At 39.1% G+C, this 26,755-nt stretch overlaps 1 protein-coding gene across 1 annotated transcript; it reads left to right on the plus strand.

Annotated features, from left to right (window-relative positions):
• Nucleotides 1-562: 562 nt before the first annotated feature.
• On the plus strand, nucleotides 563-25,133 carry ei24 (EI24 autophagy associated transmembrane protein). Its single transcript, XM_028466736.1, has 11 exons — nucleotides 563-717; nucleotides 2,345-2,481; nucleotides 3,339-3,484; nucleotides 3,667-3,727; nucleotides 14,624-14,690; nucleotides 14,794-14,918; nucleotides 15,225-15,344; nucleotides 17,256-17,367; nucleotides 17,452-17,563; nucleotides 23,939-24,013; nucleotides 24,110-25,133. The coding sequence occupies exons 2-11, from the start codon at nucleotides 2,440-2,442 to the stop codon at nucleotides 24,270-24,272; spliced, it is 1,023 nt and encodes a 340-aa protein (XP_028322537.1). The 5' UTR covers nucleotides 563-717; nucleotides 2,345-2,439; the 3' UTR covers nucleotides 24,273-25,133.
• The last annotated feature ends 1,622 nt before the right edge of the window (nucleotides 25,134-26,755 follow it).

Below are 26,755 nucleotides of genomic sequence, written 5' to 3' on the forward strand. Positions count from 1 at the left end.
TATTTTGTGTCAGTTCTGTGTTTTTGTTTACATTTTTTAAGCTTTTTGGGTCATTTTGTGTCTTTTTACTGTCATAAATGTCAAATACATTTACATGTAAAAGTATCTGTTATTTTTAAGTTGTTTATTTTATCTAAATTTGTATGCATCTTGTCTGTTTTTTTGGTTTTGGTTCTTGGTTAATTTTGGCCTGTGTTTAATTTGACACTTACCAATTAAAACACAAGGCAAAGAATTATTCAATATCAATGTAATTCAAAACTCAATGTATCCAAAAGAGCAACATATTTGTCTCATTATTGATCAGTAATATTTTATTTATCTGCTGTAACAAAGCGAGTTTCTGCATTGCGGGAGGAAAAATGATTGCCCTTACATAAATAAGCACATGGACATAAAAAATGGACAAAGTCTCACTTAGTAACAATACTGTATGTAGAAGAAGAAGAAGAAGAAGAAGAAGAAGAAGAAGAAGAAGAAGAAGAAGAAGAAGAAGAAGAAGAAGAAGAAGAAGAAGAAGAAGAAGAAGAAGAATTTATGTTTTTCTCAACGTTGTCACTACTACATTTCCCATGATCCTTTGTGGCCGGAGGTTGCGCAATATGTTTTCCAGAGCTGTGCCTGCTCCAGTGTTTGTGTAGTGGGTGTTGTTGCCAGAGTCAAGGGGGGCGAAGAAACGATTTAAGAAGTGACCAAACCTTGAGCCACTTGTATGAGGTAAGAAAGACACCGAGGATAATTGCTAAGCTTTCCTCATGAGTTTATCTGTGTGTTAAAGCGTTGTCCTGCCTGTAACACAATAGTTACATTAGTTAACTACTGTTAGCTAGCAGTACAGAGAGCTAACACTAACAGAGCAGTACAGAAAGCAACACAAGTCTACGGCCATGCGGGCAGTGGGTCGCACACTGACCATTGTGTATAGCATTAGCATAAACACACACACATTTCCTCTGTGGTCGAACAAAGTAGGTTAGTTAACACGTTCCTTACTGTGCTATTACAGTGGTTAGCTAGCTTGAGTCAGCCTGTTACCGTTTAATCAGTCACTGGGAAATAAACCTGCACTATATAACCATTTAGTTTGGGCTTCACAATAGAGAACATGTAGATTATACTGTGTAACATTTCATCTCACAATGGCGATGTTAGAAACCAGTAACACTGGTCCATGTTCATTTACAACTCGTCATTTCATTTCGTTTGCGTTATCCTAACATTAAATTTTACTTTGTCACAGCTTAAGGATTTAGTATTACAACATATGAGTCAGCAACAAATTAGTGCATTATTATTCACTTATGGGAATATCAATTGCCTGCTAATATATAAGGATTGGAAATTGAATTTAATTTGGTCTTTTCATATCATGAGAGAAAAAGAAGAAGAATAAATAATTGAGCTGTTGATGCTGGTGAGACATGAAGGTCAGAGTATCTTAAAAACTGCACCTCTTGTGTTGTCTTTCTGTTTTGCAGTGACCATTGTCTATCAAATATATTACAAGAGAGAAACTGACTAAAGCCAGGGATATATTATGGGATAGCTACAGGTCAGATGCATGAAGTGGCCAAAGGCAGTGCAATGACATTGTGGAGAATTTTAATGCTGGTTCTGATTGAAATTAACCAACATGCAGTAGTTCTTTGTGGCTTGTTGCCCACACTGGGCCAGTCTGCAGCTTAGCAGTTTCACACAGAGAGTGACTAATGCATTATGGGAAACAGAGAAGGAGGGAGAAGATGCACCACCAGGTGAATTGCACTCACTGGAACAACAAGTCATTTACTTCTTTAACAGTAGGACATCCCAATAGATGGCAAAAAAATAAAATAGCAGCCTGCTACAAGATCCCCCAGAAGCAAAACACTCCATTCCATTTTTGGTTTTTAAAATAAATGTTTATTGTATGTATTGCATTGTATATGTTTGAAGACAGCCAAGAACAAATAAATAACATCATCATTATCATCATAAGATGTTGGAGGTAGTTTGATTATTTGGCCAAAGAAAGAACTGCTGTCTAAGAACAATAATCTAAAATAACCTTATTCCTCAAATGAATGTGCTCTTGACAAAGTAAGTACTGCAAACAAAAGATAAAGCTGGGACATTGCTCTAGGACCCTTTTCTTACAGATGCCTATGTAATCAAGTGTCTGTGTACAAAAAAAAGGTTTTCAATTTAACAAAACTTATCGTACTTATTAGATATGTTTTAAATGGTTATATACCCTAGTTCTAGTCTTTTTTCTGTTATTAAACCATAAAATGCACAGGTCATAGGGTCAAATGTGTTGTAACTCTTGTCCTGACTTGGTTGGCTGTGTGTGGGTTTATGGCAGGTTACTGGGTGAGCCACTTCCTGCCATGAGAGCGGACTATCAGGTCACGAGCCCCCCTTCCTTCTGCAGTTGATGGATCTGCATTCGGTCCAGAGATGACAGACAGCGTCAGGGCCTTCCTCCGCAATGTTGCGACGGTAAGCAGCAGGTGTAAGATGTAAGAGCAGCGTGAAACTGTAACTCATAATACAACTATTTCACAACAGCTAATTCTATTTAGCACTATTTTAGTGTGATCAAGTCCATAATCATTGTCCCACTAAATCATTTTATTATAGGTGGTTATTTCCAGAAATGCCAAGTCTTCATACACAGATCACCACACTACAACAACCAACAATAAATTATACAGAGCACTTTTTAAGTATGCAACATAATGGAATGGCAGTAGTTTAACTTTACTGATTTAGGTTAAACAGTATATTCTGACCAAAGAAAATGCAATAAATGTAACAAATTGAAGCTTAATAAAAGCGTGATATTAGGCCCTGATCAGGCAGAATGTTTTGTGCAAAATGAAGCAAAGTGAACTGGAAAATAAACTTTTAATAACTGTAAATATTAAAAGGAGAAGTGTAGCTAAAAATGAATCTGAATATTGTGGCAGATTCAAAGCTGAGGTCTGAAGGTCACATTTACCAAAGGTTTGTTCAGAGTAAAGTTAAATACACAAATAACTGTTTGAAACAGTGGCATTTCCATGTTTTAGTGAGTAACAGTTGGATGTTTTCTAATTAACAATAACTGTATAATGTGCAGTGATTATGATTGCATTTTCTGGCAACACTCTGAAGTTAGATAATATTGGATGTGCAGCATGTGTATTGTTCCTTATCCTTGTCTAACCTCAAAAGATGATGCTTAGAGCTTTCAGACGTAGATGCTGATCAATATTTTATCAACTGTCAGATCGATTTTAGCATCATGAAGGTTTAACACTCTGTGATGCATCAGAGATCTCCTCATGTGTTTTTCCTGTCTCTGGGCTGTTCAGGGGATGAAAGACTCCATATTGGGAATTGGAACAATATCCAAGCTGGATGCTCGCATCCAGCAGAAAAGGGAAGAACAAAGGAGGAGAAGGGCCTGTGGAGCGCTGGCTCAGAGACGGGCACAGGTTGAAGATCGCAGACCAGACAGGTTGGTCACAACCAGGGTTAGGCATATGGTGATAATTCTCTGACTGAACCATGCTTACATGTTTTTATCTAGCATGCCGTTAAGAATGTCAACAATGGCTCCATGAAATTAATATATTTATTTATTTTTTTCTCTTTCTCTCGCTCTCGCTCTCGCTCTCTCTCCTTCTTCTCTTCTTTCAGTGACCCCAAAGTGGCAAGCCGGATATTTCAGTGCTGTGCATGGAATGGAGGAGTGTTCTGGGTAAGCTGTTTAACACTTTTTTCATTAGTTGAACCTCATAGTTTCCTCTAGTCCAAGGGTGCACAATACGTCGATTGCGGAGGCATTTTGTGTCGATCGCGCACATGGGCAGAGCCGGATTAACGCGAAGGCAATATAAGCACGTCGATTGACAGGGGGGCCCAAGACAGAGTGTAAATAAAAATATACAAATATCCTATCTACTATTTATTTCAGTGTTAATATAGCAATATTCATTAATTCATTAACGTTACAAGCAGCAGGGTCGTTTTTTGAGTAGGCTAACATTCAAGATGCTTTCAGGTAAGGGTGTGCAGTCTGACAATATTAGATTGTGATGGATTAAAACATGACGGCGATCTGCCAAATCAAGGAGATCGTAGAACCGTCTGAAGAGCATATTTTATCCCTCGCGGTACCGTGTCTGTGCCATATGTCTGTGGCCCATACACAGCACATAGACAGGTTTTTTTATCTGTAAAATCACACCATTTATTAGTCAGGCTTTATCAAGTCTGCACTACAAACACACACAGAAGAATCAGAGCTGCTTTCTCTGTGTTAGTGGCTGCCTGTCGGAGGCTCAGTGCAGATGTCCGTCTGCTTCAATAAACCTCCATCATATCTGAGACGTTTGAGCAAAACCGTGCATGTGTTTGTCTTTTGTAACAATTTTAACTCGCTGCTCCGGCAGCGGCTCAGCTGACTTACTTAAAGGGACAACGTCCTTAATTTGATTAAAAAATACTACATAATTTAATCACACATTTCAGCCTTAATGAATAAAAAAGTCAAAAGTGGCACAAAATATTGATATTGTGCTGCTAGTGATTAATAAAACGGTCTTTGTGGTATTTTTCTCCACTGACTTTGACTAATTATTCTTTTTATTGTAAAACTATATTGGAAAAAATTGAATACATTTAGTTGATATCGCCTATCTACGGAAGCCCTAAAAGGCTATGCTTTCATACATTTTTTTCCTCAGTTTTCTCGTGATAACGACTTAATTTTCTAGAGATCTCGAGATAACGAGACTTTGTTTTCCCGTGATAACGGGAAATTTATCTCGAGATAACGAAACATTAGTGTAGTATGATAAATCATTGCAGGAAACATCATTCAGTGTAACAATGTCAGAGGAGCATATAGATCACCTCATCAGCACTTCAGTAAAGTTAGAAAGACCTAAATCATGTCTCATTCTAACCGTTATGACATAGCCAATGAGCTACAAGCTACAACGAGTTGATCTTCAATACAATTATTGGTCATTTCAGCAGGGAATATCCCATTGTTTCCTATGAGCAGCTGTTTGAGGAAAAATATTGGGATATTAATATTGGTTCATATCACCCAGACCTAATGTAACCAAAGCAGTAACGTTTTGTATTTTTTATGAATTCTGATTATTAACATGAGTGTGTGTGTTTATAGCGCTATTTCTCCACTGGCCTTTCTGTTTTGTCTTTGGTCTGATTACTATTAACCAATGCTTTATTTTTAAAATTTTGGCCCAAGCTTAATGCAGTGTGTTAATGTGAGCGAACTACTGCCTCACACACCTGCGTGTCTGTGGTGCAGTAAAGTGACGTGCAAATGTGAGTGCCGTAAATCTGTTATCGCCTCCTGAGAAGCATCTTTGAAATCATCTTGTGACCTCCACTCAACGGCTCGCGACCCCTGAATTGGGAGCCACTGTTCTAAAGAACAAAGGGAGCTACAAATATACTGAGACACTGTGTGCTTCTGACTGGCACATGTGCTTTTTATTGTGGATCTTTGATGAAGTGAGCAGCTGTTTGGTGCTTTGCATTTTCAAAATATTTTTCAAATGAATTTTAATCAAACCAGGTTTTTAAGTGTTACTGTTTCAATATTATTTTTGGTATTTTAATACAAAGAAGTGGAACAAACTGCCAGCAGAGCTGAAGTCAGCTCTTTAAAATATTTTTAAATCCAAGTTAAAGGCTTTTTTTCTGCGTATGACTGAGAGGGAGATTTTTATGTTTTTACTGCTAATTTTAAATGTTTTACCGGTGCCCTTATTTAGTTTAACTATTGAATCTCTTCTGATGCACTTTTTAATCATGTAAGCACATTGAATTGCCTTGTGTATGAAATGCACTATACAAATACATTTGCTTGGCCTTAATACTATAGTTATTTAATATTCTTTAATAATTGTAATAGTAATAATAATATAATGATACTTATTGTAATAGTAGATCATGAAGAGATGTCGGTGGTAAAAAGTAGCTTGTGTGCCGAAAATGTGTGTGCACCCCTGCTCTAGTCTTTAAATATGTTTTCATTACCCTTAGAAATGCTCAAACTCTAAATTGCACAATAAAAACTGGTAATGGAAACACATGAATTTTGAAAAAAACACAAAAATATTGCTAAAAAGTTTTTACTCTTTCATTAGAAGCTATTTCAGATGTTTCTATAGTGAAATGTATCACAAAAGTGTTATGGAAACACTTTTTCCACAAATACACTTCACAGAACGTGACGTAGCTAGTCACATGACTACTTCTCTCTGAGAAAACATGGCGCGGTACGAGTAGAGAGAAGGGGAGACTGAGACATTATACTTAAAAATTATGACTGCCACATTAGACAGCAAACAACAAAGGAATACTACGGAATGTTATAAGGAGGTTTTGAGCGTACATCTTACGTTACATCACGGGATGAGATTTCACGGTGTTACTAGGCTCCAAAATAACCTTTAATGATGTTCAAAGTACAATTACAAATTTGCACTTTCATTTTGCAAAAACTGTAATGGAAACACATCTAATAACAGTATTCAGACATTTTAGTTTCTGTCAAACGTATTGGAACAAGTGATAGGTGTTACGGCAGAATTTACGGTTGACCCCATTTAGTGACATGATTCATTGCTCTGGTTGAATGATGGAATCCAGGAGAAGCATTGATGATTTTATATAAAAAATAGTTTATTCTAAACTAAGAAAAAAGGTACAAAATGGAACAAAGTGAAACAAAATTAGCGTCCGTCCAGGCGGACGTCCGAAGGAAGTGCCGCGCCCCGCTCCAACAGTTTCAAAGCTTAAGCTTTTTATACAGATAAGAAAAGGTCCCAACAGTGAGAGACAAAAGGGAGGGAGTCAGATGCCCATAGTGGCAATGTTGGAGGATGATGAAGATGTTATGAGAAGGTTTGGCTCCAGTCTTTATCTGTCTTGATAAGTGTGTGCGTCAGTGTATGTCTGCATGTGAGCAGAGATTCTGGCCTTGGCAGAGACTGTGCTGCACTGAGAATAATACGATCTGTACTGTTTAATCATGATTCAGCTGTTCAAAAGTGTAAAGATTAATGGAGTCGTCATGTATTAAAACATGACAAATTGTACACATGAACATACATTTGAGGATATGATGATGAATATAAAAATGACCATAACATTCCCCACTTTTGGTCGCCTCAACGACCAAATCAAGAAACAAAATTATTATATTCCACCTTTGCTGTCTGTCAGGGTTAACCATTAGCATCGTTATTGTCATACATTGGATATATTCTTCTTTTGTGAGGCACAGATATATCAAGAAAAATGTGGAAATAAACCTTAAAAAAAAACTTCATCATTATTATCAATGGCATGAATCATCAAAAATCATCCTTTATTACATCAAGGACATTACTCGTCTTCATCGGCTGAGTTCAGTGGTAACTGGGGTAACCAATAGCATCATGAGTGAAGAACCTTGAGTATTTTCCTCAATCGTAGCAGAAGGGTTTATGACTGTATTCCTGCAGCTAGGTGTGGGGTTGTCCTCCCTCAACCTAGCTATGAGCATTTGGTGTGGCTTATAAACAAAGCTAGGCCCTTGTTCTAGAGCGTTTTCTTGTGTGTGTCTCAGTGGCCTTGTCGGTTCCCCCTTCATTGTTCGGTCAGCCTCCGTCTCAGCATCAGCTGGTGTCGGCAATCATCTTGGATCCATGTTGCCTGCTCCGCGACCTTCACTGCCGTGTGGGTCGTTCGTTTCCGGTCGGCGTTGTAGATGATTGGTTGTTGTCTGAGGAAGGGTAGTCTCCACACACCTGGCAACCTCTCTTGGGATCGGAAGGTACCTGAACAGAAGAGGGGGGAAAAACACCGAAACAGAACTCTTGGGATTGGCTGGTACCTGAACACAGGCGCGATCCCACTACTGAGGCTTTAGCTGGTACCTGGTACCTGGTAGGCTTTAGCTGGTACCTGGACAGAAAAAAAGGGGGGGGGGAAAAAACAAAACAGAACAAAACAAAACAAAATAAAATAAAACGAAATGAAATAAAATAAAATAAAATAAAATAGAATAGAATAGAATAGAATAGAATAAAATAAAAGTTTAGGGGTGTTAGGTTTAGTTAACTAACTAACTGAATAGTTAGTATGGCCAGGAAGGCAGAGACAGGTCAGAGGTCAGGATCTGAGAGCTTTTCAGATCCTAAAAGGTGCTGCTGCACAATCACACAATGGTTAGGTGTGGGTTAGTGAGCTTTTAGCTAGCTCAATGTTATCTGTAGCATTCGCACGCGAGTGGGAAAATATGAGGCTGAAAGAAAAGCAGGAAGTATTAATTCGATTTTCTTTTCCTGGAGTAAGAAGAAGCATAGCTGGAGTTGCAGTGATTATCTGTGGTACATCTACTTACCTGGTGAGAAGCAATTTGAGAACCACTGTTTACAAGGACATGCAAGTCGGACGGAGAAGGACATGCAAGTCAGACGGAGGAGTGTGGAGTGTGATTACATGTCTTCTCAAGATGAATACATACAATTGGGAGACATGGAGATGTGAGAAAGCTAAATGAGTTTAACCAAATAAATAAATAATGTTATTTATTTATTTAAATTGTTTGTTTTATTTTTTCTTTGCTATCTCTAATTTGTGAAGGAGAAATCTTATTCTATCCTTTATTTATTCTGAATAGTGTTAACACTCCACACCTATTCACATAGCCTAATTCTTTTATAGAGCTGAATTTGTCAGTTCATTTATTTCATTCATTTCCCTCATAATTATTATTTGAGATGTAATTTACTTAATTTTGAAGGTCAATTGGTGGCAAAAGTGTCTCCTATTCTGTGTCTGAACCAGAGTTTAGCAAGATTATTGGCCCTTTAAGGTTAGACAGAATTAAAGTTAAGTTGAGTCGAACAATCATATTGTCTTTTGCTCTCTGTATTTATCCCATTCGTAGGGGTGACGAGCCCCAGCACGGTTTGGAGAGCTTCCTTAAATGCTTGGAAGTTACTTAACTTTAAACTATCTCTTATTTCAATCAATTATCAAGAATTTCAGGAGGACCCTTTTTAAATCTCAGGCGACCCAGATTGGGCCACCAACCCAATGTTGAGAACACTTAATTTTTCCCTTAAACGTGTCTAAACCCAGTGAAGGTGTTTTATGGTCTTGCACGCTAAGTGCTGTTGGAACAAGAAGAAAATGGTTGGAGGGTTTGAGGTATATTTTCCTATGATAAAATATAAATCAAAAAATCAGAGGGACGTTGGCCCCTCCCTTCCCTTTTTTACATAAGAATACATTTGGATTCTTAAAACCATATGATAAATATCATTGGAAAATCACTTATCTGATCATTTTGGATGTGTCTCCGTTTTCCTCTCTCTTGTGTCCGCCTGCCTTTGTGCCCTCCAACCTCCTCGACCTCCTCCTCCTCAGCCTTAAAAGGTCAAAGCCAGGGTCAACTGTACGCTCCCTTTGGAAATTTGAAGATCTGTCCCCACTTTTGCAGTTGGATTGGAAGTCTCTGTAGTCTCTGGAATAGATATTATGTTAGAACATCCACAATATGTCATATTGTCACGTGTCTATTTCTATTTCCCCTTTGCTTCCCAGTTACAGTTATGGACAATACTTCCCTTTAATTCTCATCCTTCATCATAAGAAGCAGTGACCAGGCATGGCGGCAAAGAGGAAGGATCGGAGTCGAGAAGGCGGTGGCATTCTGTTAGGAAACACTCAGAAACAGAAAGAGAGGAAACCATTAAGACTTAACTGGATAATTTAAAACATCTCTTTTCTTTAGTTGGATCTGATTCGTCTCCTTACAGCGACCTGTATTTTGGAAAAAGCTACATAATAACAACAACTAAGACGAAGACGTAGACAAGTGCACACCACAACGAGTATACACATATAACAACAAAAAACATGGACACTGAACATGAACAGTAAGGTCAGTCAAGGTCAAAGCCAGTCATTCCACTGAAAGTGGTATCATATATAAAAACGTCGTTTGGTGTTTTTAAACACCCAGAAAAAAACCTTTAAAACCTGGTAAACTTTTTAGAAGGCCCAAGGCCTAAAACCATAGTTCTTTTAACAAGCAGCAGTGTTTTCTGAACACCCCACTACACAATTGGCAAAAACAGGGAGAAGATCTAGTGCATCAAAACCCAGGAGGAAAGGAAGGTGAAACAGAGGAACATGTGTAGTCAAACAGCCATTCATCGGTCAATCACTCAATGACACGTCCACGGCACATTCGCACTCACAACGCGGTTCTCTCAGGCATACGTAACGTGTCATCATTCAGTCATTCATACACCGCACACGTTCATGCCTCAATTTTCACGTCCATGCATTCACAAGGTTTTGCTGCATAGTGTCTAAGTAGAATATAGGTCTCATCTAACCCACCAGCGGCGATAGCCAGTCCACCTCGTCTCTCGGGGTCAATGAGCTCTTATTGCCCCCCCATGCTTGGCAACCTTTTAGTGTTAATTAATTGCTTTTTACTGGTATTGTCTGATTACTAAGAGGTACGCTCCTTTTTACTTCCGCCTTGGCGGAGTCTACACTTAGAGTATTGTCCCTTGCAGTACTGACAGTCTACTAGCTGCTGATCAGGCAGAAATCGCACGGCCATGCACAATAACCAAACTCAACCCCGGTCCGCGGGGGAAACTCAACCGCTGTCCATCTCCAGAAATGTAAAAAAGAATCTCTGAATCAGCAGGAAACTCAACCACCGCTCTTGAAAAATAAGAGTTTGGGAATAACTCAACCACCATAAACTCCAGAAGTCTAAGAAAAAACCTCTGAATCGGCAGGAAACTCAACCGCCACTCTTGAAGAATAAGAGTTTGGGAATAACTCAACCACCATAAACTCCAGAAGTCTAAGAAAAAAACCTCTGAATCGGCAGGAAACTCAACCTCGGTCTGCAACCTGAGGGAAACTCAACTGTCAGAACTTTCTGGGCACCTCTAATATCACTCAACATTGAACGGAGCACGCAACCTCTAATAACCCTCACTCTAAGGGAACGTAGAAATTTGTTCAGAACGGTATTCGGTTACCAAGCATGTATCAAATCAGGTGGACTGCTATCCCCCGAAGAGTGCTTTCCCTAGCAAGGTTTATCCTTTTTCTGCACATTAAACCAGGACTTCTTGTTTGAAAAGTAATTGCCTATGTACTCATAGCAACTAATGGGACATTTTTTTCTCAGGAAAAATTTGGTACCCCCCCCCATGCTGTCGAGTGGCTTTGGGCCGGCCAGACAGTCCGACGCGGTTAAGGGGGAGGCGCGCAAAATGAAAACAATGAATGTTGAACTAGGCTGTCTGTCGCAAGCAGCTTCAAAAAAGGGTAAGGTACAGATTGTTTACGAGGGTATCGGTCAAAAAAATGTCAAAATTTAAACTTGTTGAGGCTGCAGTCCTCAATCTCTGTCTCAATTTTCCTGAAATTGAGTAAAAACAAAAGAGAAAAAGAAGAATCGTTCAGAAATAACAAAGGAGAAAAACGTGTGAGCTCAAAAAAATCATGGCCAATAAAAATTAAAACTTCAGCTCCAAAAGCTGAGGCAACAGAGGGCTCTGTCTTCAGCGGATGTAACCATATCTTGCATTGTGGGGGGCCTCCCCTCAATCAAGAAAATAAATGAAAGAAAAGCAAACAAAAACAACCTTATCAGTAACACTATTTTCTTCCCCTTTGTTTGTTGTTTTCTCATAAAGGCCAAAGCAGTGTAAATAAATGAGCAACATAATGAATAAAAGCAAAGATAAATGATGGGCACACTTGATCTCATGTGGCAAACAGAAGGGTTCTGTGTGAAGTTCTGGTGGTCCTGTGTTTCTCATAGTTGTGAATGTGGGTGTGTGACTGTATGTCTGGTCTGTCTGCGTGTGAGAGAATAAATGAAAACAAAATAATCTAGTGCACAGTCAGAAGATAGAGGGGTTAGTATTGTGCGAAGGAGAAGCTTGTTGGCTATTTGCTAGTTGTCCCCCTCCATGCCAAAGTTCAAGGCTAAAGTAATTTAGCACTACCACCAAAGGCTGTGGTGGACTTCTTGTTGCTTGGTATCCTTGTGGCTTTTGAAACAGTGTCTTTTTGGTGAAGATTTCCAGCAGACGTGTGACCAGTCTGCAGTTGCTGCCCATCATTTAGGCAGTAGTCGTGGCGTTTAACTCGCAACTCATTGGTGGGGGGAGTGTCCACTCCGACGCCCACAGGTTCTCAGTCTTTGATGATGGGGCATTGGCATGCGGCCCATTCATAGACGATGAAGAGTTGACTTGGGACTGAGCGAGTTATTTCAGCATTGCTTTGCTGAATGGGAGTTGAGTCCTTGAGTCCTGAAAGGTCACACACCTTTGATTGTCCATTTCCTTCTGATGCTTGGTCCTTTGAATGATGTTGACATTCCATTAGCGTAAGAGTTGAAGGTGATTTCATTCTTTCATTGAAGATGTCGTTTCTTCAGGGGGCAACCACAAAGCCAACAGAAACTAACAATTTAAATAATAAAAAATGATAATGATGGTAACAGTAATATTAAAATAAAATAAAATGAAATACTGTATTCATCTTTGTGTGTGTGTTTGAGTGTGTGTTGCCCATCAAACATGAAATCAAAATAAAATAAAAAATAGTGTCTGTGTGTAATGGCACTATTCTGTAGGCACAGGAGAGGTGAGAAATCACAATGTTGTGTCACAAGTGTGTAGTGCACTAAACTGGCCAGTGAGGGGCGCCACCTCTCTCTTGGGATGGGTGTGGCTGTGCGTGTGCGTGCGCCCGTGCGCGTGCCTGTGTGTGTGCTCTCTCTCCCTTTCTCTCTCTCTGTACGTGTGTGTGTGTGTGTGTGTGTGTGTGTGTGTGTGTGTGTGTGTGTGTGTGTGTGTGTGTGTGTGTGTGTGTGTGTGTGTGTGTGTGTGTGTGTGTGTGTGTGTGTGTGTGTGTGTGTGTGTGTGTGTGTGTGTGTGTGTGTGTGTGTGTGTGTGTGTGTGTGTGTGTGTGTGTGTGTGTGTGTGGTCACACGTCCAAAAAAAAAGTAAACACAGCAGCGACGTGTGTGTGTTTGGCTCTCTGTCTTTCTCTCCCTTTCTTAAAAGCTGACACTCGTCCAAATGAAAGCATTAAAGCCAAGCCAAAGGGAGAAATCTGATTCCACGTTTAAACAAAATAAAAACAAAGATAAAAAAAAAAAAAAAAAGTAAAACTCGCCTGAAAGCATGATCTGAGTTCACATCATACCAAGATTGTATATGCGTATGCATATATTATTTGTTTATTGGGTTGTTCATCTGTTTGATTCACAGAAACACAATTTAGGTTAGATTCGGGGTTTTAATCTATTTTGCTTTCGGTACAGAGGTGAACTCAGATCATGGCACCGCTGGGATGTTTTGGAAACTTTGGTTGCCCGTCTATCTATGGTCAGGACCTCACAGGCTGTGGGTGTCCGAACAAAACCAAAGTAAATAATGACCAGCCGTATTTTATGCCTAAACAAAATATCCGAGCCCGAAGAAAACCAGAGAGAACCTACAGCATTAAAAAGCACAGAACCTCAACCATTTGAGCCTTTCTCATGGCTATTCACTGCGTCAAAACACAGAACAGCTGAGGATCAAAATCAAAGCTCAAAGCTGAAAATCAATACAATGCTTGACTGGTTCCAAAAAAAATCAACACAGAGCGAATATATATATATGTAAATGAAAATTTATACATATATGTTTATAAAGGCAGCTTTACCTTAGTCCGAATTGGTGTTTGAGGTTCAACCGATGGTTCGTGCTCCAGTCTCTGTCCGAGGGCGGACCACCGCGGGCCAGCCCCGGGGCTTCAAATGTGTCGACCCAGTGCTGGTCCACGATCGACGCCCCACAGAGCAGAAGATGGATTCAGTTCGTTGACGCCAATTGTTACGGCAGAATTTACGGTTGACCCCATTTAGTGACATGATTCATTGCTCTGGTTGAATGATGGAATCCAGGAGAAGCATTGATGATTTTATATAAAAAATAGTTTATTCTAAACTAAGAAAAAAGGTACAAAATGGAACAAAGTGAAACAAAATTAGCGTCCGTCCAGGCGGACGTCCGAAGGAAGTGCCGCGCCCCGCTCCAACAGTTTCAAAGCTTAAGCTTTTTATACAGATAAGAAAAGGTCCCAACAGTGAGAGACAAAAGGGAGGGAGTCAGATGCCCATAGTGGCAATGTTGGAGGATGATGAAGATGTTATGAGAAGGTTTGGCTCCAGTCTTTATCTGTCTTGATAAGTGTGTGCGTCAGTGTATGTCTGCATGTGAGCAGAGATTCTGGCCTTGGCAGAGACTGTGCTGCACTGAGAATAATACGATCTGTACTGTTTAATCATGATTCAGCTGTTCAAAAGTGTAAAGATTAATGGAGTCGTCATGTATTAAAACATGACAAATTGTACACATGAACATACATTTGAGGATATGATGATGAATATAAAAATGACCATAACATAGGAAACCTGTTTTTAGTTTGGCTTGGATTCTAGATGCATTTTAAAAGACGTGTAAAGTGTTTAAAGAAAGGCTGAGGATCAGAGTAACTCTGCTCTTTGTTTTGCTCTCTCCAGCTCAGTCTGTTTCTCTTCTATCGAGTGTTTATTCCACTGCTGCAGACTCTCACTGCAAAAATCATTGGTATGTATGATTGCTGGGTAAGAGGGGTCAAGTGACGTAAAACCAGTCAGTCAACAAGCTGTGTGTGTGTGTTGTGTGGTGTGTGTGTGTATGTGTGTTTCAGGTGACCCGTCCCTCCACGGCAGCGTTTGGTCGTGGTTAGAGTTCATCCTGACCTCAGTGTTCAGCGCTCTCTGGGTTCTTCCTCTGTTTGTCCTCAGCAAGATAGTCAATGCCATCTGGTTCCAGGTCAGGCCCTGCTTCCATATCAAAAAGAAGGTTGCATAGTGACATCATCATCTGGAAAATTTTAGGAAACGAGTATTAATCCTTTTCTCTGACATCACATTGTGGATACAAGAATGTTAGCATCTAATATTTATTCACCAGTCCATTATTCAGGTCAATTTTATTAAAAAAGTTTTTGATTAGTTTTGCGTTTACTTTTGGGAGCGCACAATATATGTGATATAACAAAGCAGAAAGGTGCTGCTTTAGACTTTATAATCATATGGTTCTTTGTAGGACTGTGACTTCATTTGTTCTGTGTTGCAGGATATAGCTGACCTAGCCTTTGAAGTGTCTGGCTGTAAGGCCCAGCCTTTTCCCAGTGTCAGTAAGATCATTGCAGACATGCTCTTCAACCTGCTGCTCCAGGCACTCTTTCTCATTCAGGTACCAACTCCTAATCCAAAACTGTTTTTAGACTAAGATCACCAACCTTTACTCTGAACAACAGTGTGATCTGCCTACTGAAACTTCAAAAGGAAAAAGGCACAATACTTTAAACTCAACATCTCTCATCGATGCAAATTCATAAACTGTGGATAATGAATGTTGATTATATCAACAGTTTCAATTTACAATGATTGCGTAGTTCAAAATAATTGTGCCACATTAACATTGTTTCACTATACCAGGGGTGTCAAACTATTTTTAGTTCAAGGGCCAAATACAGACTAGTTTAACCTTAAGTGGGCCACAGATTTTAGATGGGGGAAAAAAGAGGAAATGCATCATTAATGTGCCCTGGTTTGCACTTCCACGTATAAATTATATATAAATGAGAAAGTATGTAAATATATCAGTCCTTGACAGTGACGTACTGTGAGCACTAGGGTTGGGTAGGCAGGGCATTGCAAATCGAGACCACCAATGACAATTTCATGTTTCCGCTGGCAAGTGTTAATATACCAAAATCAACATTGTAAAACACCATTAAAGAAGCATAAACAATTATTCAATAGCAGCCTCCATACTCTCCCAACAAGATATATCTCATGACACGGCAGCGCATTCGTTGTTTGTGTTAGAAACACAGAAACACGGAGAAAATGACAACAACAACTCGGAACAGCCGGTTCAGTGAGGAGCATCCACAAAGTCAATCCTTCCTGTTGTTCTATTCACTGTGGAAAGTACGACACAGCGCGCAGGGTGAATTTGACGTTCTAAAGTGCCAGATTTTGCCCCCTAGCCTTGAGTTTTACACGTGTTTTATACTAACAGAAAGAATAGAGCATTTTGTTTCGAGACACTTGGTTTTCCGTTCATAGTTGGAAATAAAATCTACTCTCCCTGTGTGATGACACTAGATGAAGACATGATCAGCTGTGGCTTCATCAGAGTTCACCTTCACTAACGTGTCAGTGGTATGAACAAAATAAGTTTTTAAATTAAATAAAATGACATTTAGCAGATGCTTTTATCCAAAGCGACGTACAACACAAGCAGTTAGGGCAAGGGACTTACTCAACATTCCACAGTGATGGACCAGGTTGGATTCGAACCGGTGACCCTCCGATTACAAACGCGCCTCCTTATCAAAATTTGTTTGTCAACATTGGGAAATAAACCTTCTTATTCAACATAAAACTGCCGCACCTCCTCGAGGTAACTCAGAACTGCAACATTAGCTCCCTCTGGACGTTCCCAGAGGTTACAAGTTAAAACATGTTTTTAAAAAACTGAGTATAATTAGTTGTAAACAGAAAACACGTTGGTATTTCACTTTAAAAAAAAAAGTTTGTGTCCATACTTTCTGCTTCACACAGTGCCGTTTGTGAGGTTTTCATCATTTGGCTGACAGATGCAGACTATTAGACATATTTTTTTTGTTTGTTTATTTATTAATTTTTATTTTAGGTAGTCAGTGTTGTCATTTCCTTCTTTGTTCAGCCCTTCTGGTGGACATATTATACACAGATCCACTTCAGTTTCTATCCAAATCCATTCTTCCTTCTATTTGACTGTTGTTAAACTTTTTTTTACTAATCACTCTCGAGCTGTAGGACGACAGCTTATTTAAGAGAGAGGTCCTGACTCCATGAAGGTAAATCAGTCATGAAGGGATGAATTGTGTTCTGTTGTTATTGCTGGAATTCACACAGAGTATGTGCTCTGATCCAAAGGAAGCGCTAACAGGAATATCAATATCACACAAATGCTGTTTCTCTGTTTAAATAATAGAAATAGGTGATTTTTTTATTTTAAAAGTTGTTTCTAAGAGCATTTCATCTTTTTTCACTCACTGTTATGAGTCGTCTGGTGAATTCCCCTTGTGTTCTGTCACTGTGTCTCTTGCAGGGTATGATTGTTAGCCTCTTCCCCATCGATGCCATTGGACAGATGATTAGCCTTCTTCACATGTCTCTGCTCTACTCCCTGTACTGCTTTGAGTATCGCTGGTTCAACCACGGTGAGATGCTCATCACCTAAACAGTAGAAGTGTGAAGTAAAATTTGCATTTTAAACAGAGCATTTCTCTTTTTTTATATTGAAGGCATCGAGATGCACCAACGGCTATCTAACATCGAGAGGAACTGGCCTTATTACTTTGGCTTTGGTTTGCCAATGGCTCTGTTGACTGCTCTGCCCTCTTCCTACATCATTAGGTCAGTAAGACTTTTGGTTCTTTTTATTATTACTTTCAGAAACTTTAAACTAGTAAAGTGTAAAAACAAAGCTTCTATAATATCCCTTCAGTGATAAGCCTGATCGGGTAAAAATGTATTAATAAGTTAACAATCATGCAATTATTCAATATTTTGTAGACTCTGGTCTAAATGAAAATAATAGTCTAAAAACACCAACAGAGAAATGGCTGGTGCTGCAGACAGCAGGAAATCGCTTGAAATAAAGCAAAGTGGTGAGGATGATGATGATAATCTGTCATCTATCAATAATAAAGTATCAAACATATTTAGCTTCCATTTTTAACCCTGCATGGATACCTTTGGTCTTCATTTGCTGTTTATTTTTTTTTTTGAACAATGTTTTTATTGATTTTCAGTAGCAGCATATAAAACACATCAACACGCACCATACTAATTGTTCAATCAAGTGCAAGCTGGTCTTTCAGCGTATACACATACAAAAAAGTAAATAATAACAGAAAAAAAAATAAGTAAAATAAATAAGTAATACAAAAATAATAATAATAATAATAATAATAAGTCATCACACTCAATAACCATGCAGCAAAATATATTCTATTGTTGCCTTAGAAAGTCCATTAAGGGTGTCCACACCTCTTCAAATTCTTGTGCTTTGCCCCTAATTACATAGGTTAGCTTTTCTAATGTAACACACATTGCCATCTCTCTAATCCAGGATTGTGCAGAAGATACTTCAGTCTCTCTCCAAGACAGAGCCACCATCCTCCTGGCCTGCAGGAGGCCAAAGTTGATCAGAGTTTTACACTTGGAGTTAGAAGGAAAGTTATTTGGATATATCCCTAAGATACAAAGTTTTGCTAAGCAGGGTACCTGAATACCTGTGATTTTACTTAAAGTGTGGACAACCATTTTCCAAAAAGCTACCAACTTGGGACATTCCCATACACAATGAACTAAAGTACCTTTCTCAGTCAAACATTTTACACATGTATCTGGAATGCCAGGGGACCATTTACTAAGTTTCTCAGGAGTCATGTATGTCCTCATTAGCCACTTGAGTTGCAGTAGTTTCATTCGGGTATTAATGGTTTGTGATTGAGCTTTTAGACAAGCTGTCGCCCACTCAGTTTCTTCAATATCTTCCTTAATATCTAGGCTCCATGCCCTCCTTTTATCATGACTAGACTCCTTGTCGTATGAGACAAGTGCTGCATATATTATAGATATTTGCCGTTTCCCATGCATGTGTTTTAACACAATATCCTCGAGGTGGGACAGCGGTGGCTCGCATATAGCCTGGTGGTGCTTTGACGAGATGAAGTGCTTCAATTGTAAGTATTTAAAGAGGTGTTTTTTGGGCAGTGAGTGTTTAAAACAAAGTTCAATAAATGTTAGTAAAGTGCCCTGAACATACAAGTCTCCAATTTTTTGCACCCCCCTGTCGGCCCAAATCTGAAAGCCACCATCTGCCCTGCCAGGAGTAAACCGCGCATTACCCCAAATGGGTGAAAATTGAGAGATGGGGGGTGTATCACCAATATGTCTATGGGCTTTAAACCATATATCAATAGAGTTTTTAAGGAAAGGATTTGTTGTTGTTTTTTTTAAGATTTTAAAATCTGCTGAATATAGATATAGGTTTAATGGCAGCTTAGATATTGATGCCTGTTCAATATAAACCCATGCTGGAGGGGATTGTTTAACAAAATAAAACATAGTACTGCGTAGCTGAGCGGCCCAGTAATACCACTTTAAACTGGGCATTTGTAAACCGCCCCTATCATATGGCATATACAATAAGCTAAGTCTGAGTCTAGATTTTCTGTTGTTCCAGATGAATCTACAAAATACACGATTAATTTCTTTAAAAAAAATTTTTGGCAGTGGTAGGGGGAGCGATTGAAACAGGTATAAAAATTTTGGCAAGATAGTCATTTTAATTAAGTTGATCCGGCCAATCATTGATATTGGCATTGTTGTCCATTTTTCAAGCGATTCTCGTACCTCTCTCATCAACGGGTCATAATTTGCTTCAACAATTGTGTTAATTTGGGGAGTAATCCTAATTCCAAGATAGGTAAAGCCCTCAGTCGCACTAGAAAAGGGTGTACTTATAACTGGATTCATTCTTTCGTCTTTGTTCAAAAAGAGTATAGAAGATTTTGCATTATTAATACAGTATCCAGAAAACTGACCAAATTTATTAATTAGATGTAATAGTGTCTGGACACTGTTAGATAGGTTTGACAAAAAAAGGATTACGTCATCTGCATATAATGATATCTTATGTTCATGGTCTCCAATAGTTATACCTGACAAATTGGTCTCAGCTCTAATGGACATGGCTAGAGGCTCAATGGCCAAAATGAACAATAATGGGGAAAGGGGGCAGCCCTGACGGGTTGACCTCTCCAACACTATCGGGCTTGATAAATTATTATTTGTCATTACACGTGCTGTAGGGTTGGTATACAGTAATTCTATCCATTTCAGAAATTTTCCCCCAAGTCCATATCTTGGTAACAAATTGAACAAATAAGGCCACTCGATTCTATCAAACGCTTGTCTAGCATCTAGAGATAACAACGCTGTATCCCTGGTATTATTTTGGGAATTAATTATGTTGAGGACCCTTCTGATGTTATGAAAGCCATGACGACTCTGTACAAACCCGTTCTGATCGCTATGTACCAAAGAAGGGATGTGTGGGTCTAGCCTTTTAGCAAGAACTTTACACAGTATTTTTGTGTCAACTCCCAGGAGGCTAATAGGCCTGTATGAAGAGCAATTAGTTGGTATTTTCCCGGGTTTTAAAATAAGGATCATTGTAGCAAGTCTTAAGGTTGGTGGTAATGTGCCACTGTTAAATGACTCATTAAACATACTCAAAAGTGGGATCAGTAACTGCTTTTGGAAGGTTTTGTAAAACTCTACTGGTAGGCCATCAGGCCCCGGAGCTTTACCTGAGTTGATACTTTTAATGGCCTGCAGTAGCTCTTCCGTTGTTATGTCTTTATCCAGGTCCTCTTTAACCTCCTCTGTGACTGTATTGAACCGAAGATGATTAAGAAAGGTATCTCTATAAGCGGGAGTAGGGAAGCATTCCGACCTGTACAATGATTGATAAAATTCCTTAAATGCATTATTAATATCTTGAGGATCGTTCAGCATCTCTCCTGGTTGCGTAGTTATGCCATTAATTGCCCTTTCAGATTTTATTTTTTTTATTCTCCAAGCTAACAATTTGCCAGCCTTTTCTCCCTGATCGTAAAAGGCCTGGTTCAACCACAGTAAACTTTTTGCTGCTTTATCAGATGTTAATTTATTGTATTCCGTTCTTAAGGTTAGTAACCGTTTTTGTTTTTCAGGGTCCTCTTTGTTATTTATATCTATTTCCAGATATTTTATTTGTCATTTGCTGTTTATTAGATGACATTAAACAAAAAGACATCAGAGAAAAAGTTAATTATTGTCTCAAGCCATCAATCCCCATCTTGCTAATTTTTGTGTAATCACACGATATAGCGTGTTGTAATCGATACAAAGAGAAACACAAAGCCATACAAACAATTATTTGTGTCCTTGGAGAGGAGCAGAAGGAAATTGACTCCTGCCCTGTAGATTTTGTGGATCTTACTGTGATTCAACCATGGATAAGATCAATATTTATATGTGAAATACTATCCACTGCCACCCTGTCCTAGCACCTGAAGAAAGCTGGAGATAGGCACGAGCAGACCGCCACCACCCTGAAAAGGAGCAAGCGGGTTGGAAAATAGATGGAAATATGATCCACCTTGAACACGTAGTATTTTATTTTGAAAATAAACCCAATATTTTATTCTGTGTCTGTGCACTACTTCCTGTCCTGCACACGCTTATCTTTACTGAATTTATGCAGCAGTGCTGTAGCGTCCAGCAGAAATAGATGCTCTGCGTATCTGTTGCAGAGGGCGCCGGCATGACGGAGTCGTTACATAGCAGTGCTGTTCCTCATACACAGGTGGTGGAAATTGACACATTGACTTTAATGAAAACAAATTGGCTCCGTTGCTGTTGGGCAGCAGTTACCCATCTAGTGGAACTTGGGGGTAATAGGGACCTAAAACAAGAGACTGTACACCAGTCGGACTGTGTGCTATCGTGCTTACTCCTCAACATGTAAGTCAGGTGTTACCGAACAGTGATATACAATAAACTGCAGCACCCAAAGGTGCACAGAGGTTAACTTTAGTGGTGGGCTAGAGCAGTGTGTAACCTCAGTGTGTTTCTTCAATTAAACACAACCACGTACATCCCTGGTTATTATCATTTTGTAATCCAGACAACAAACACCAACTTGCTGCCTACTACCTATATGCTAAAAAGTTTGTGGGTTTAGGATTCTTGCCAGGGAGGGCAAAAGAAAAAATTGAAATAAATAGATAGACCGTCTTGAGATTCACGCCAACCCCAATGTGTGTAACATAGACATTAACTCATTCAGTGCCAGCCATTTTCACATTTTCTACCCCCCTCAGTGCCAGCCGTTTTTGAGCATTTTGACTGATTTTAAAGACCCACATTTTCTACTATGACCATCTGAAATCTGACACCAGATTCTGAAAGATTGAAGCCTCTACTGTCATGAAAAAAAAAAAACATTTGTTTCTGGCTTGTTCCGTTCTTTTGTAATCAGCCGTTGAATAGAGCAAGTTTTACACAAATCTTCAGTTTCAGAGCAAAAAGCTGAGAAAAAAAATCCTGTCAGTGACTTTAAAGCTATTTTTTTGCTTTTGTGACAACTCTAACATCTGAGCACTGTTTCCTTATATAAAACATTAAAAAAAAAAAACACTGAGACCGGGCTTTTGATGGCAAAATTATTATTATTTTGCTGTCTATGTCAGAGTTGAATGGATTTCTTACTGTAATTTGGCATTCCTCCAACTTTCCCTCCCGTCAGTCTGCACACAGACGTAACTTCCTCTTCCTCCCGACACGCAGCAATGACCCGTTTAGCCCGGTTAGTTGATGGTTTTATCTCACATCACAACATTATCAATAATCCACTCAGGTCCACACATGTTCTGTGTTAGTATGTGGTGCTGTGAGCTGCTGGATATGTCACAATATCACTTTGTAGCGCTATATTCTCACTCGTTCCTCCTTCTCCCACCCAGCTAATAGTAGCATCAGTGGCTAATCTCTCATCACTGCTGCCATCGTCAGGGCACAGTTGGTCACTACAACACCCCACAGCTTAGATATTGATGAGGGACCTCCGCCAGGGTGTTTTCTAGTGATCCCCGTGAAAAAACGCAAATGACGAGTTTGTCGTCAATGGTGCTGAGCGTTCGGATTTGAAATTACGAGATAGTGTGTGAGTGAGTGTGAGTTAATGCAAAAATGATTAGTAACATGATTGATAAAGCTGAATGCAAAAATTTGCGTCATAACGTCCACCATCTTTTCGAATATGTGTCAAAATGCATGTTCACATTCATTTACAAACTTAAGGCATTCAACGATTTTAAAATACAGCAGCGTATCACAAGTATCATATACCGTTTGAAACCTTACAATATTCCATTTTTAACCATATAAACTATTCTAAGACACAACCATCACAGCAAACACAATCAATTACTTCGTCAAACTTGGAATAAAAAATGGGCGACAGACAATTTAGCACTGCTCACATTTAAAGCGATACCATGTCTTACTGAATCCACATATTCCATCAAAAGTTGCCTCAAAATTTTCCAAAGACATTGAAAAATCCAATGAATCCCATTATTTAGTCCAAAACACAGTAAAACTACTGTAAATACAAAATAAAAATAAAATGTAACATCCTATTTACAAGAAGAAAGCAGCTCCGCCCTGTTTTCTGTTTACTTTTTTTAGCTGTGCGAGGCTGGCCATGTCATTAAAAATCCTCATTTTTAGATTAATATTGTAAATTCATGACAAAACCACTTTCTGCTTCATTTTTGCTGCAGTATCATAACATGAATTGCTGGGCGCAGTGTCACTTCACCATTTACATTGTGAAGAAAAATTGTGCAACAGAAGAAGAACTGAGTCACATGACTCGAGCGCCAAAAAATAACTTGTATTGTTAAAAGAACAACAAATGAATTCATATATATGTTTCACAGTCACTGTGAAACAGAACTATATTGAAAACTTTTGACCACAAGGGGGCAATGCTCCCCCAGCCCATCAAACTCCACGAATGAGTTTACTACATTTAATTCTTGACATTTGTGATTTAAAATTGGAATGAGAAACAGTGGGAAACCGTGATATAAAGGGCTGTAAATCAGGCTGGTTTTAACTGAGGGCTCAGTCAATAATAATATTTGTACTGATTTCCTTTCTCTGCAGTGGCTGCTTGTTCTCTATCCTGTTCCCGCTGTTCATCATCAGTGCAAATGAGGCAAAAACACCAACAAAGCTGTAGTGAGTTTAAATTTTGGGTTAAATTGAACCAATTTGTTCTTCTGCACAAACAAAATGATGCTAATGATCTGATGACATTGTTCTCTGCTGTTTCAGCCACTTTCAGCTACGCCTCTTCTCTGTTGTCGTGCTGATCAGCAACAAACTTTTCCACAAGACTGTGAACCTGCAGGCAGCCCTGACCACTTCATCGTCCTCAGAAAGGCTGTCCTCCCCCCACACCTCCCCCAGCCGTCAGAGACTGCTGCCCACCTATTGATGGGTCCACCTGAAGGAAGGAGCAGCTCCAAATGAGATACTTTTAATCAAATGCAGCTCATTTAAAAGGGTTTACGTGTTTTTATTTGCAGCAAACACATGATGTTCAGTGTGACTCAACGATTGACAGCCCTGTGCCTCACACTCAAACCACTTTATGTACCAAGCTGTAGACGTCTTTTTCTTTTTCTCTCTTCTTTTTTGTATAATGTGCCATTTGAGTGACTCTCCTTAAAAAATGACAGCACAAGAGATGTGGAGTTTGTAAAGGTTGAGCAAACTTGTGACTAAGGAACTTTTTAAAAAAGGTTTGCTTGAATTGTTGGACACAGTTTTGTTTCCGGTTCCACTCCAATCAATGTCTTCTTGCAGAAAGTTACTGCAGTTTAAAAAAAAAAAGGAGACTTTTTCTTTTGTGCTTTTCAGCAGAGTTGAAACATTGCGCCACAAGCTGCTACGAGACGATTTGTTGAGCTGTTAGAATGGAAAGCATTTAGAGTGTGCGTGAATTTAGGAGCTGATTGTTGAGATGACACTGCCAAACCGCATTTGATATCTGCAAATCATTAATTTTTACAACACCCTCAAAAGACCCCCAAAAATCAATGCATCATTGCTTTCAATATTTGTTCAAATATTGTGGATGCTCAGCTCAAAGCCTTCCAATGACTCTACTGTCATGTGTTGCCCACACCTCAGTTTCTGTCACTCAGTTAAACTTGTGCTCATAGAGATGGATCACAGTGGAGTAAGTGTGCAATGATAAGTTAGTTCAGTGTTTGTGTGCCGGCACATATTTGTGAGTATGGTTTTGTAATGTAACACATTGAATTTCAATAAAAGGGGTCAGGATGCAATATTTGATTATGTATGTTTTCAATGCTTTCAGCAGAGTTATGCAGAAGACACACACACACACACACAAAAGCACTGATCCAGAGAGTAAAACATGATTGGAGAAGGTTGAATTTTAAAGTCTATACTTTTCTACAGTTTTTTTTTTCCTGCTGAAACACATTTTTCTTATTGTTAGCAGGTATTATTTCTTCTTTAAGCAATTAAATTGTATAAATGACGTCCATTCTAAGATCCTGGGAGAGTATCAATCAATACATTTATCTTTATTTTATTATTTTATCATGCCTGCTCGAAGATTCTAAACGAGTTCAGAAATATGCAGCAATGATAATGTAATATTAGTGTGACTTATTTCATGTGTGTGTATTTACAAAAGTGACAAAGTAAATGATTGAATCTATGTTTCACAATGAAGCTTTTTAGCTATTGGTTTTTTATGTTTTAACAGTAGGGGTACAGCAGATATGAGCACCTGCCAATTAACCTCAGCCTCATTTTGATTGTTTCTCAAAGTAAATGCATGAATTGACTAAATAACACACAAGACAAAAAAAAGAACAAAAAACATAGAAAATAGAAATGACTGAAAGAACAAGATCACGGGTACAAGCGGCCGAAATAAGTTTCCTCCGTAGGGTGGCTGGGCTCTCCCTTAGAGATAGGGTGAGAAGCTCAGTCATTCGGGAGGGGCTCAAAGTAGAGTCGCTGCTCCTCCGCATCGAGAAGAGCCAGATGAGGTGGCTCGGGCACCTAATTAGGATGCCCCCTGAACGCCTCCCTAGTGAGGCGTTCAGGGCACGTCCCTCCGGAAGGAGGCCCCGGGGAAGACCCAGGACACGATGGAGAGATTATGTCTCTCGGCTGGCCTGGGAACGTCTCGGGGTCCCCCTGGAAGAGCTGGAGGAAGTGGCCGGGGAGAGGGAAGTCTGGGCCTCCCTACTGAGGATGCTGCCCCCGCGACCCGGAAACGGCTAAGCGGGAGAAGATGGATGGATGGAAAATATACACGGTGGCAACAAAAATAAAATAAAATTTTAAAAAAACGACAGTTTATTATACAAACTAACAACCAACAACATACTGCCAACAAAAATGTCCAAAATGACGAAAAACTAAACGAGAGTAAAATGTACGAAATTACAACAGAAACACACAAAACAACAAATATTCTGGACCACAACAACATAAAATGAAATATACAAAATGACAGACAAACACAAAATGACAAAAGTAAAACAAAACCACACAATGACAAGAAAACGCCACAAAATGACACCAAAATTCATTTCCCCCCCTCAGTATTAATGCTAGATTGTTCATTATTTCAAATGCTGACATAAATGTTGATAATATCAAAGACAATCACATTTTTTGTGGCCCTTACCAGGATAAAAGATGCCCATCTCTGGATACAAAAGAAATCAGCTTTTGTAAAGCATTTCCTTACCTCCTCGGCTACTTACGAATTACATTTATCAATGTTTATTATGTTTTTTTGTTGTTTTTATGTGAGCTTGGCTATTCAATAGAAAACAATAAAATCAGGCATATGTTCAAAAACTGCCAACAACAGATATTGCATGATTTTAATTAATCACGACGCTAATAAACAGAAGAAGAAGAAGC

Source organism: Gouania willdenowi, chromosome 14, assembly GCF_900634775.1.
Source record: "Gouania willdenowi chromosome 14, fGouWil2.1, whole genome shotgun sequence".
NCBI lineage: Eukaryota > Metazoa > Chordata > Actinopteri > Blenniiformes > Gobiesocidae > Gouania > Gouania willdenowi.